Below are 13,349 nucleotides of genomic sequence, written 5' to 3' on the forward strand. Positions count from 1 at the left end.
GGCGTACAAATGAGCGTACGCCAACGTACACGGACGGGCCAGCCCTTACACTCCGACAACTGGCGTACAAATGAGCGTACGCCGCCTTTTACGGACGTCTCTCGTCCGTCTTCCCACCGCCTTCTTGCGGAGATCTGAGCGTACGCCAGCTTGCACGGACGGGTCCCTATTGTTTTCAATAGAAAAGTCAGCTTATGTCACCGCTCGTGAGAGTGAGCGTACGTCCGTGTACGCTGACATACCCTTCATATATATGGACCTGCAAATCTTGCCTTTCAACTATAATTATGAAAATTAATTAATTGATTGAATTAATTAATGTGCAAAATAGTGGTCATGGGTTTAAAACATTGCTGAAACATCCTTTGTAGGTGTTAGATGTGGTTTATGTTATTGTATCCTAAATACAAAACCTATGTTTGTATTAGAGTGAACACGTTGACACATGTCGACTTGTGTAGATTGAGTGTGCTACTGTGTAAAGTCTATGAAAGCACGTAGTGAATGTGTCTAACTGTTTAGCAAATACCTACCTTAGCATATATAAGCAGGTCTTCAAAAGATTCTTACCTTAAATTAAACAAACCTTTAAATGTCGAGAAGTATAGAAAGATAAGCTTCCAATGTGTTTGAGTGCTGTGTGTGGCTTGCAGGTAGTGAAATCATGGTTTGGACTTAATAGACTGCAGCATTGCTTATTACATTCAGGTGTATGTGTTTGAGTAGGACTCAGCGTTAATTAGCAAACTCAGGCGCACGCTGGCATGCGGTATCTGTAGGGGTGGTTTGAGATGGCGGTTGGCAGCCGCCTGTTTTGTGTCCGAAATGAACGGTGCCTTAGTCGATCGTGCGGTAGTAGCACCGCTCATTTTTGGTGCACACCCCCGTGTACGCCCATATTTACGCCCATTTTCCCTCAATATTTCGTATAAATAATTATGTACGCCCCTATGCCGCCCCCAATACCCGTACACTCGCGTACAGGTTTTTTCGCACGTAGAGACCCGTCCGTAAGCGTTGGTGAGTGGTCGCGCCTGCGCATTAGCGAATGTACGCATGCGCAGATTATAAAAAAACCCGGGACGTACGCGTACGGCCCGGCCGCACCAACCAGAATAAGGCCCACTGTTACACCTCTATTCTCTCTCACATATACACCTACACACTGTTACACCTCTATTCTCTCTCACATATACACCTACACACTGTTATACATACACCTCTATTCTCTCACATATACACCAACACACTGTTATACATACACCTCTATTCTCTTACATATACACCTACACACTGTTACACCTCTATTCTCTTACATATACACCTACACACTGTTACACCTCTATTCTCTCTCACATATACACCTACACACTGTTACACCTCTAATCTCTCTCACATATACACCTACACACTGTTATACATACACCTCTATTCTCTCTCACATATACACCTACACACTGTTACACATATAGTATACAAGCAGTAAGTAGCAGGCAGGATGTTCCTGACTGCTTCCTAATAGTGTGAGTCATGCTAGGCTGTAACCCCTCTCAGCCTAGGAACACCATCACCTCAGTGCCCTGGTCACAGTAAATCAGTGATAGCAGTAGTGGATGGCACCACAGATTAATCTACAATGTTCTTGTTTATGGTATAAAAGTGATGGAGCAGGGGGGAGGAGGAAATCCAAAGGGGGTGACATGCATGGCAGGCCCTGATGTCACTTCCTGCAGACTGAAACACTCTTGATAGCAGCAGAGGACAAAAATACAGTTTGGTTTCCTAATTGGGGCATTAGTGCAGGTAGTACATTCATTGCTTGTGATTGGTTAGTATACTCCCCATGTTACAAAGATAAACTCATTCATGTTATATTGTTCCCTAAATAGATATATTAAGGAAACCAATTTGAAGAATGAGGCTGAAACTCTCAATAAACAAATTAATAAAATATCAGATGTCATTACATGGACACCAAAGCCAGGAGCTGTGCTGGATGTGGGACGGTTACTGAGAGACCCAACTGACAGGTGTAGTAACACTCCAATTATTCATTTAATGCGTAATGTTATATGACAAAAAGGGTCATAACTAGAACCTTGCGAGCCTCCTAGCAAAATCTTGAAAGGGTCCCCCTCCCACCATTGTCACTTCAATGCTGTCACGGCCCGCCGGGTGAGGCTTACTTACCTGTGTCCCCGGCGTCGGTCCTGCATGCGGCTGTTTCCCGCTGACCTCATCCCCGCCTGTCTCCGGCTCCTTTCTGGGCATGCGCAGGGCTTGGCGCCGGTCCCAAAGGTGGGTGTTCGGTGTCACCGTACTCACGGAAACCCTCATCTGTGACAACCGCCAGTGATTCCGGCACACATACCTGCAGCGACCTCACTCAGCAATCATCATTATCATCATCTTCATTGTCGTCTTCATCATCATTATCATCTTCTTCATTATTGTCTTCATCATCAGTATCATCTTCTTCATCAGCGTCATCTTCCATCGTTATTATCATTTCGCCAGAACACGTTTTGTGAATAACTACTGTGCTGTTTCACCTAAAGACTTCTGCTTCCCCTTAGGGAACATTTCCAGCCACTAATCTATGCAGCACAGCTATATTAAAGAACCCAGCTTTCGCTTCTCTTCAGCGACCCCCACTCAAGAACCCCAAAATGTGACAAATGCCACTTACAGGGGTGGGGGCAGAAGAAAGAGTGAGGCAAGTGAGGGACAAAGGGGCATAGGGAAAGGAGTGGTTTTTGCTTATTGTGCCTTTTCAGTTACCTCTCAACACTGTGACCGGGAGTGGAGATCCATTATATTAGTTGGCTCGATGGAAAACACTGAGGTTACCCTGGTCTCATGCTATGCCCCGAACACTAGGCAGGTGTCCTTTTGCAGGAAACTCTGCGCTCTAGTGCAGAGATACGCTAAGGGGGCTCTTCCAATTCTTGTGGGCTTCAATATGGTCCTCGATCCCTTTGTAGACAGGTCTCGGCCTTGTAGGCACAGAGGCCCCCATGTTGTAGCAGAACATTCTACTGGTTTTCGTCTGATCCTGGGTGAATATGATCTGCATGACGCCTGGTGAGCCAAACACCCTACAGTTCGGGACTACACCTTATTTTCCCACCGACATCAGTTGTACTCTAGGATAGACAGCATTAACTGACAAATGGACGTTAGCTTCCCTACACAAAGTCGACATATTACCTATGACCTGGTCTGACCACTCCCTCTTACTGCTTTTTTGGAATCAGGGCTCCTATAGAGTTACACCAGGTCCATGAAGACTGGGTAACCACGCATTGTCACATTTGGAATCCCGTCAAGCCATCCACAAGTCTCTCTCCCTATACGTCTCCACTAACCACTAGAGGACACTAATGTGTTTAACCACTGGTGCTCTCTTAAGGCGATCACCTGCGGCTCCGCTATACAAGCCGCAGCTAGATTAAAGAAGGCCCAAGCTGAGGATCTCTTATCGGCGAAACAGAGTTGGCTAGATTAGAGTCTGCTCATAAAGCAGATCCCCTTAACAGATCTCTGTATAGGCTTCTTCTGTTGGCAAGGAATAGATAAGGTTAACACATTCTCCCTTCAGGAAGTTCAGCGGAATATAGCTAAACTAAATCAGTGCTTTTATGCCTTTGGGAATAAAGCGGGCCGTCTCTTAACTAGAAAGTTTAGGGGTCGCAGAGCTAAAGCAAGAATAAATCTCTTATATAATTCACATGGAGCTAGAGTTGTGGATCCTTTTCACATAGCAAACGCCTTCACGGAATACTGTTCCCAGCTCTACAACCTTAATTCTGACACCCATACTCCAACCTACCCCGGCCGATATTGACGCCTTTTTGAGCAACATCACCCTCCCAAAGCTAGATTCTGAGACCTGTCTGTCCCTGTGCTCTCCCTGGTCCATCGCAGAAGTAGAGGCAGCCATTGATGCCTTACCACGCGATAAAGCCCCTGGCCCTGGCGGCTATCCTTCTAATTTCTATAAATGTTTTAAGACAGATCTAGCCCCTATCCTACTGAGAGTTTTTAACGAAGCCTCAGAATCCAAATGCTTTCTGAAAGAAATGATTGAACCGCGGATTGTGGCGATTCCTAAACCAGGTAAACCCCCCACATCAGTATAGAACTTCCACCCCATAGCATTATTGAACACTGACCTCAAGCTTTACGCAAAGCTAATAGCAATCCGTCTATCCCCTCCGCTTCCTTCACTCGTGGCGGCTGACCAGGTGGGCTTTGTGCCGGGCAGACAGGCCCTGGACAACACTCGTAGGGTGTTTAATATCTTGGAGAGCTGTGATTTGAACCAGGAACCCTTATTGCTGCTTTCGCTAGACGCTTAGAAAGCGTTTGACAGATTGCACTGGGGTTATCTCAGATCTGTACTATTACAATTTGGCTTCAGGGACAGGTTCCTGGACTCTATTTTTGCCTTATACTCCTACCCTTCCGCGAGGGTGTTTGTAAATGGTTGCCTCTCCTCTCCAAACTAGGTCTATTAAACATCTGTGGGTACATGTGACTAGGGACAGTCATATATATGATTGTAACTTTACATCGTTACTTAATTCCTTTGAAAAACTTATTTTACAGTGGTCTCTCTATGAGATCTCCTGGATGGGCTGGATTATGGCCTCTAAAATGGTTCTGTTGCCCAAGCTCATGGACGTTTTCTGAGCTATCCCTAGGAACCCTCCCAAGTCCCTCATCTCTAAACAGAGTCCCTGTTCTCTAAATACATCTGGAAGGGTACTAGGCCCTGAATATCTAGGACAGTGGTCAGGGAACTCGGTCCTCATTACCCCACACAGTGCATGTTTTGCTGGTAACCCAGCAGGTGCACAGGTGTACTAATTACTCACAGACAAATATTATAAGGTCCGCAGGTGGAGTTAATTATTTCACTTGTGATTCTGTGAGGAGACCTGCAAAACATGCACTGTGTGGGGTAATGAAGACCGAGTTCCCTGACCACTGATCTAGGAAGACCCTTTACACTTCCCAAGTTCTCTGGCGGCATTGCCTACCCGGATATTGATAGTTATCAAATGGCATGTCTACTCAGCCAGGCCAGCGATTCTCACTCCCCCAAACCCTGGGTAATTATAGAACGCTCATTTTTACCTAAATTTCATCTTACCGACCTTTTTTGGATCCCCTCACATGCATCCCCAACTTGGACTGGTCCAGGTGCAGCTATCAGAGCTACGATCTCTGTCTGGCATAGGACTGTATTAGACAATGATGATGATGTCTCCCTACCGGGTCCTGATTTATCACTAAAATCCATCGCTAGACTAATCCCTAATCTGCAGTTGGACTTCTAGGTCACTATGGGCCTTACATCCCTGAAACACTTGTTCCCCGAAGGCACTTTCTTACAATTCTCCACTCTCCAGACACAACATGGTGTTCCTAAGCAAGATTTTTACAAATCACATTGGTTAGCTGACACTTTTAAATCCCTGTCCAAGGTGCCATCCTTTCCTAGAATTCTATTTTCGAAATTATCTTCCCCATTACATAAAGGAGGGATCTCCAGATAGTACGAGTATCAAATAACAAAAGCTTAAAAAGGGAAACTACCAGCCCATATTACAGTAAATGGGAATTAGACCTATCTACCACTTTCAAATCCTATTCTGGTTTTAAAATGTCTAAATGTCTCCAACATTCGGAAATGTTTTACAAATTATGTCAGAGGGCATACTTCACCCCTAAGCGGCTAGATGGATTTTGGCCAAGTTTTGCTGGAGGAACTGCGGAGGAGTTGGCACTATCTATCATATCTTCTGGGAGTGCCCGCTGTTACGCCCGCTGTGGTCTGAAGTATTCTCATTAATAGGTGACGTTCTGAGAATTAACATTCAGCCCGACCCTGTAGTGGCATTGTTACATTATAAAACACAGCTCTCGGTGGGAGACCTATATCACCTGGGACACATCCTGATTTCAACCAAGGCGTACATTGGAAATCACCTGTAATACCCTCAATTCAACACATTGCAAACAAGATCCAAAAGCACTTCTTGTTTGAGACACCCAACTTCAAATACTCACCCTCTGCTTCATTGATCCATGTTAAATGATTCAAGTGGAGTGAATAGAGAGAAAAACAAGGTCAATCTGTACTTCATAGTGAATCCTAAAGGCCGCCATACACTATGCGATTTGGGCCCGATTTGACCCGATTCGGAGGAATCGGGCCGTGAAATCGGGCCAAATCGCATGTGCAGACATCCCATCCGACCCGATGCGTGGTCCGGTGCGCATCGGGTCGGATTCGGGAGGTCGGACGGGCTGCACATAAGATTTGTTAAATCTTATGTGCAGTCCAAGGCGGGCAGGGGACGCAGCGTATAGTACGTGCGGTGGAGGGAGCCGAGCGGGGGACTGTAAGCAGGGAGCCGGGCTAGAGAGGCAGTGGGCGCACTATCCAGGGCGGGGGGAATGCCGCAAATAGATACTTCCAGGCGGTGAACGCCGCAAGGGGATCAGAGACAGAGACCGGGTAGCGTAGGGGAAGCCGGGCACATAGAAATGAATGGACAGCCAGTAATTGGCTGAGAGCTCTCTGACTGAGAGAGCTCTCAGCCAATCACTGACTGTTAATTCATTTCTATGTCCGCCCACTGCTGCCCGGTTTCCCCTACGCTACCCTGTCTCTGCTCTCTGGTCCCCTCGCAGAGTTCACCGCCTGGACCAGTGCGCCCACTGCCTCCCCTGCCTGGCTCCCTGCTTGCAGTCCCCCGCTCGGCATCTGGCTCCCTCCACCGCAGGTACTACAGGCTGCGTCCGCTGCCTGCTTGCAGCCCCCATGCCCTGCTCAGCTCCCGGCTTCCGCTGACAGCAGCTCCCCGGGGGACTGCATGTGATAAATCACATGCGATTTATCACATGCAAAACCTGGCACATCAAGTGCCAAATCGTATGTGACCCCCCCCAGGGGAGTTGTCAGTAGATTAGGACAAGTCGGCCTTCGGACAAGTCGTCCTACTGTATGGGGGACTTTAGACCTGGCTGTTCTCTCCTCTCCTCCGTGCTCCACTGATGAGTAAAGTCGCATTGAGAGTATGTTTCCTTTTGATTTCTCTTTATTGTACTTTACAATATGTTGAGGCTCCTTTAAAATGTGCCCATCCCCTTTCTTCCCCCTCATACCCCATGTTTCTTTTTCTTCAGTTTCTTACCCCCAATTTACTTGAAATGTAAGTCTTGTTTACCCAGTTAAGATATAGCCGATTGTATTACAGACTATATGCGGATTTATTTATTTATTTACAGTTTCTTATATAGCGCAGCAGATTCCGTTGCGCTTTACAATAGTAGACAGTGATAAAACAAACTGGGTAACAACAGACAGACTTAGGAGGTAGGAGGGCCCTGCTGCAAGCTTACAATCTATAGGATTTAAAATGTTTTGACTTTTTACAGCTCCTTATTTGCTTATTGTGTTTTTTTTATCGCAATACAGTTTCATCTCTGTATTTTGTGTCTTTGCAAGACTTAATAAGAACCTATTATTAAAAAAAAAAAAAGAATTAGATCAAATACCGGATTTTGTTTTAAAGATTTAAAATATATTTAGTTTTTAAATATACTTTGGGTCCAATGTAGTAGGGTGTGAGAATGAGAGTGAGATATTTTGGGAGAGTTTTCTCAATTTCCCAAAATTGGAAATGAATTGCATGACAAAATCAACCAGATTTTTCCATGTAAATGATTGCCACTTTAAAAAAAATTGGAAAACCTCTCCCAAAATCTCTCTTTATGATACCCACACCCTATTACATTTGGCCCTTTGTTGGATCATTGGAAATAAACACTGTAACTGTGCACCTGGAACAAACCATTTTTGTTATTTATTTTTTTGCATGCAGTGTAAATACTGTGTAGCCCACCAATGTGGAGCAGCGGATTTTTACACTGCAATTTGAATTTACAATTTAAATTTCATCCCCTCGACAAAACCCAGCAACATGGTTTTGCACAAGGTGCAGTTACGTGCTATCTGCTTTAATCCCATCTCATATTAATCCCAAAATCAGCTCAAATGCCACCCTATTGTGCACAAATGATACTGTACAATTCTCTTTACACTTGGGAAACCAAGATCTCAGGTTCTTTTATTCAAATCCATTAGTAAAGTTTTGCTGTACTTAATTTTTACTGTGAATAGTTAAATCCAGAACTAATATAAAGGGCATGTGTTACTTACTATATATGAATAATTTAATTTATTGTACAGTAGTTTCTAGGGATGCCAATCCCGGGGCATTTTTTCAATCCCGGAATCCGGGATTGAAAAATGCTCAATCCCGGGATTCCCGGGATCCCGGGATTGGCATCCAAACCAAAAAGCCCATTATTAGCATTGGACCCACCCCGGCCGACCCGCACATCTACTTACATAAGGGAGCGGGCGGCCGGGAGTGGGTTTGGAGGTGCACGGTGCCTCCCGGCAAATGCACCTCCATCGAAGACAGCAGGCAGGTGGGCGGAGGCAGGCTGGCATGCAGGCGGGCGGCGGAGAAGAGGCGGGCAGGCGGAGGCAGGCCGGCGGGTAGGCGGGCGGTCACTGGTGACGTGTGGCCTGCGCAGCGTGACCTCTACTGTCACGCTACGCAGGCCGCACGCCGGGTCAGCTTACGGGAACAGCCGGGCAGAGTCTGAGCAAGTGCTCAGACGCTGCCCGGCATTAGACTGCGCATGCGCAGTCTAATCCCGAAATCCCGGGATTGGATTCTCCAATCCCGGGATTGAAATCCCGGACTTTTTTAGGCCAAATCCCGGGATCCCGCCGATCCCGATCCCGGGATTGGCCACACTAGTAGTTTCTCAATATGTGGCCCTGCCCTCACAACCACTGTACCTGCTTCATGCATTGAGAAACTTCATTATCTTATTTATCAAGTGCAATGAAAGTAAAACGTATATGCTGTAAATAATCGTTTACTTGTTCATAACTTTAGAGATGGAATTGTTGATCCACCACCAGGAACAAAAATCTTCAAGGACTCATGGGAATTTAATACTTACCTGGATGAAATGTATACTTCATTTAATGATGAAATCTTTAGCTACCCATCATGGGTTAATGAATACTTCACCTGGGCTGGATTTAAAGACTATAATCTGGTAGTCCGGGTAAGCATGTAAAATTTAATAAAAAAATTGTTTTTATTTACATTTTACAATAAAAAAATAAAGTATGAAAAATGTGTGATCTACGGTATATATTATCAGCATGTTCTCATAAAGAAATGTTACAGTATAGATGCATTTGTGATTTATCTATTGCTGTACTACCCAAATCGTGAGCCTGTTGGCTACCTCGTTTTCTCAATGGGTAAACTGGTATAGAGGTTCCTTTGAAGTCCAGTGCACCATATGGGGATGGGATGAGCAGGAAACACCAAGCTGGGTGGCGGAGACTCCCATTTCGACAAATGTAGGCATGCTACAAATAGAGGAGTCTGGAGCTGGTCTGCATAGTCCAAGGTCTAAAGCAAGGGCAATGTGGACAGCAGGCTACTGACACATTTCACTGTGTCAAATGGCTTTATCAAAGGTGATATCAACATGTGATATCTACCCCACCTGCAGCGCAGCATGGTTTTGTCCATTAGCAAACCAAATGTGCTTTGCAAGCAGGGGTTAAAGTGAGGGGGAATGGGGTGGAACTGAGTTCCACCACCTCTAATGGTAGGGGGAACTGAGTTCCCCCTCTACCACAGCCCTGAACAATACATCCAACAGAAAAGCCTGTCCCAGCAGCTTATTCTTCTGGCACATTGTATGTGATGTCATGCCATCATTGGAGCCGAACTGAAGAAGAGCCACTAAGAGGAGCAGGCCTCTGTACATGCCAAAGACAGAGTGAGAGGGGGCTGGAGGTACTCAGAGGTGGGTAAGCTGCTGGAGGGACACAGGGCATAAAGCTGCTTCCCTGTGTCCCTGACATGAACATATGTGTATAAGCATCGCAACTGTGGACATTATGTGTGTAAGGGGCACTACTGTGTGATTTAATATGAATCCAGGGCACTACATGCACTCCCTTTATGTGAGGTACGGCACAAATTCCCTGGCTGGCACTGGTCTAGGCTCTGCCTAATGGGGGGGGGGGGGGGGGTCGGTGTTAGGGGAAAGGAGTTCCACCACCTCTCCAGGACCACTTTAAGCCCTGTTTGCAAGTGAACCAGAATCTGGCCACTTATGTATCACGTGGATTGTTTTGATGTCTGTAAAGCACCTTGAGTCCTGTTGGAGAAATTGTGCTACATAAATAACACTTATTTACTGTACTTCCTTTCTATAGACAGTGGAATTAGGAGTAGGTGTTCTTTTTGAGGAACAATAGACTTTATATATTACCTGCAGACATTTAACTTAACCCTCTTTACAACCTCATGCCATACAGTGTACTGGTTATTTTATGACAAAGAAATGTGTTATAGAAGTGTGTTATAAAACCTTTTGTATCATAAAAATAAACATATATAAAATACTGATAAGGTCATTTGCTAAACCTGTAACAACCTCATTGTCACGCTCTTAGAAGCACCAGCTGCAGAGTAACGTAGGCTGGGTGCTTTAACATATGGGGGTTGCATCCACAACAGAATGGAGTGAAACAAATAAGATAAAATTAAGTTGGTTTAATAAAGGTATTGCAAGACAATGATACTGATGGCACAAAAGATATATGGCAGATATGCAAATATAAAGTCAATAGTCCAATATGTTTTTGCAAAAGAGGATGATGCTTGGTACTTGAAAGAATATTGTAATATTGCTTGAAGAGTGGAAGAATAAATGAAAGGATCGGATTGGATAATTGAATATTGATGATTGGGTTGAAGATTGGATTGAAGATTGGAAGATTGGATTAAGGATTGAATGATTGGATTGACGATTGGATGGTTGGGTTGAAGATTGGATGATTGGATTGAGAATTGGATGATTGGGTTAAAGATTGGATGATTGGGTTAAAGATTGGATGATTGGTTTGAGGGTTGGATGATTGGATCGAAGATTGGATGATTGGGTTGAAGATTGGATGATTGGTTTGAGGATTGGATGATTTGATCGAAGATTGGATGATTGGGTTGAAGATTGGATGATTGGTTTGAGGATTGGATGATTGGATTGAGGATTGGATGATTGGATTGAGGATTGGATGATTGGGTTGAAGATTGGATGATTGGGTTGAAGATTGGATGATTGGGTTGAAGATTGGATGAGCGAATGAAGAGTGGAAGGTAAACGAATAATGAGGATAAAGGAATGAAGAAGACTTGTCCTTGCTGAGTAAGATCGTAGTTGCAGACAGAGGTGACCGTGGAAGTAACCGTCGGGAATGTAAAGCAAGGTGAGACCCCTTGGGAGGGCTAACCTTGCTGAATCCTCTTTGGCGGTAATGGAGTCCTTGGCACTTGGAGCAATTGACGATCAGCAGGATATCTTCCGTGAGTACGCTCAGGATTGTAGTGGACAAATACAGAGCCAGGCTGGAGCAATGATGCTGAGGGATCGACATCATTGTACTGACTGCCGGTCTAACCCGGCCAGTCAGTACTTAACAGGTGAACTGTGCAGCGATAGGTCAGGCAATCTGACAGGGGAGGCGGAGCCGCACAAGAGAGGCTGAAGTAACCAACAAGATGGCGCCCGCCAGTGAGGGCGACAGATTTCAGCCGGCCTGGATTGTACGCAGCTGCGCAACACCGGCATTCAGTCAGAGAGCTAACCAGGCACAAACACACATGGCAGCACGCCACTCATAACCTGCATAGGAGCAGAGCACATAGCACCAGTGTCACCACACGCTGACAATGCAGCCACATGTACCCCACCGGAGACAGGGACACAAGCAGAGGTGAGCGCCATGGTTCTATAAGTGCAGCTAGAGAGCCTAGGGCTGAGTACAGCACAGGGGTTATGGGTAAACGCCATGGTGGATGTGAAAGTCATTACATACTGGTTGTTAGTTACACAAACAAGTAATAATCATTCATAACATATTAAGTTAAGAGTAAGATTATCCTGTAAAAACCTAAACCTAATTACACACTGGTTGTTATGTACAGGAAATTGTGCATAGAGAACTCTATAGATTATACCGGATTTCCGCTGAATATTTTAATTCCTCATAAAACACGAAACTGACAATATGTCATAGATATTACAAATACATACGGATCCTCTTTTCATATAATAGACCTAGGGGCCCATGTGTTATGTAATATTTGTGTATGTAAATGTAAGTAAATGGAACCACAGCAGCAATCTTCAATACTTGCTTTGGTACCTCCATTGCTACAGGCAGACACATCCCTCCTAGGGGATGCAATGCTGCCCGATTTAACAATATCCATTCTGGATATCGGGTCCAGAGCTACCACTATTCTAAGATGGTGGTAGCCCATTGTAGACTATGGGCTACAGATCACACTGCCAAGCAGTGCAGTCAGCGAGGTCAGCCGGGTGTCAGCACTAACTGCACATGCGCAGACTTTCCAGGCAGCCGGCTAAGCGCATCACAGGGACGGGCTCTTTTTAGAGCAAGAGGATACATCCTGTTGATAGGATCACATATTGCAATATGGTCCTGGGGTGTAAGGTCCTACCCAGATCGCATTGTTTATTGCCCCCTATTCAATTGCATGCCGGATTTTTCGACAGTCAAAAAATCTGCACTTTTCACTGGCTTTAGGTTGAGTTTATATTCAAACTATTTAATTAATGTGATGATTTCCTCTACCTCCCCCATGGCAGCCATTACAAATGGGTTCCTCCCCACTGGGTAGTGCTTCAGAAAGGGAAAAAAAGACACCAGCCCCTATAAGAAGGCCCCTCCTCCTGGCCTCAGTGTCTTTTTTTCCCTTTCGGGTAGTGTGAGAGAGGTGGCTTACCCTGGAGGCTGTAGAGGAAAAATTGTGTCCCCCTGCGGCAGCTCCGGCGATCCAGCAGTGAGGGAGGGCAGGCCGAGCCCTTTGTGGAGGTATGTGATCTCCCTGGCCGCATGCGGACCCCTCCGGGGGCAGCTACAGGCGGCGGCGTCTGCAGGCGTGTTGCTAATGGCGGCGCGGGATAGCGTTGCCGCAGCACGCTTGGCCTGCATTAATCCACAGTGAAAGCAGGCAGACGTCAGCGGCGGTGCGCGGCGCCGGCTTGTGAAGTGATCTCCGTCCTATTAAGGGCGGAAGTAAGCCGGCGTCTGGGTCCCTGTGTGTATAGCAGCATGCTTAATGGCGTGGTAGCTGTGCTGAGGAGTAAAACTTATTTTCTACAGTTGGTGAGCCTGATTTTCTTCTTGTTTAAAGTAT

At 45.6% G+C, this 13,349-nt stretch overlaps 1 protein-coding gene across 2 annotated transcripts in view; it reads left to right on the plus strand.

Annotated features, from left to right (window-relative positions):
• LOC146080472 (cytidine monophosphate-N-acetylneuraminic acid hydroxylase-like) overlaps positions 1-13,349 on the plus strand; it is a 199,462-nt gene that overhangs the window by 167,947 nt on the left and 18,166 nt on the right. For both annotated transcript variants that reach the window (XM_083187813.1, XM_083187814.1), the window contains 2 exons: positions 1,890-2,030; positions 8,991-9,165. In XM_083187813.1, coding sequence (XP_083043939.1) covers positions 1,890-2,030; positions 8,991-9,165 — 316 coding nt within the window. The remainder of the gene's footprint in view (positions 1-1,889; positions 2,031-8,990; positions 9,166-13,349) is intronic.

The sequence above is a fragment of the Crinia signifera genome, chromosome 5 (genome assembly GCF_055691185.1).
Source record: "Crinia signifera chromosome 5, ASM5569118v1, whole genome shotgun sequence".
NCBI classification, from domain to species: domain Eukaryota; kingdom Metazoa; phylum Chordata; class Amphibia; order Anura; family Myobatrachidae; genus Crinia; species Crinia signifera.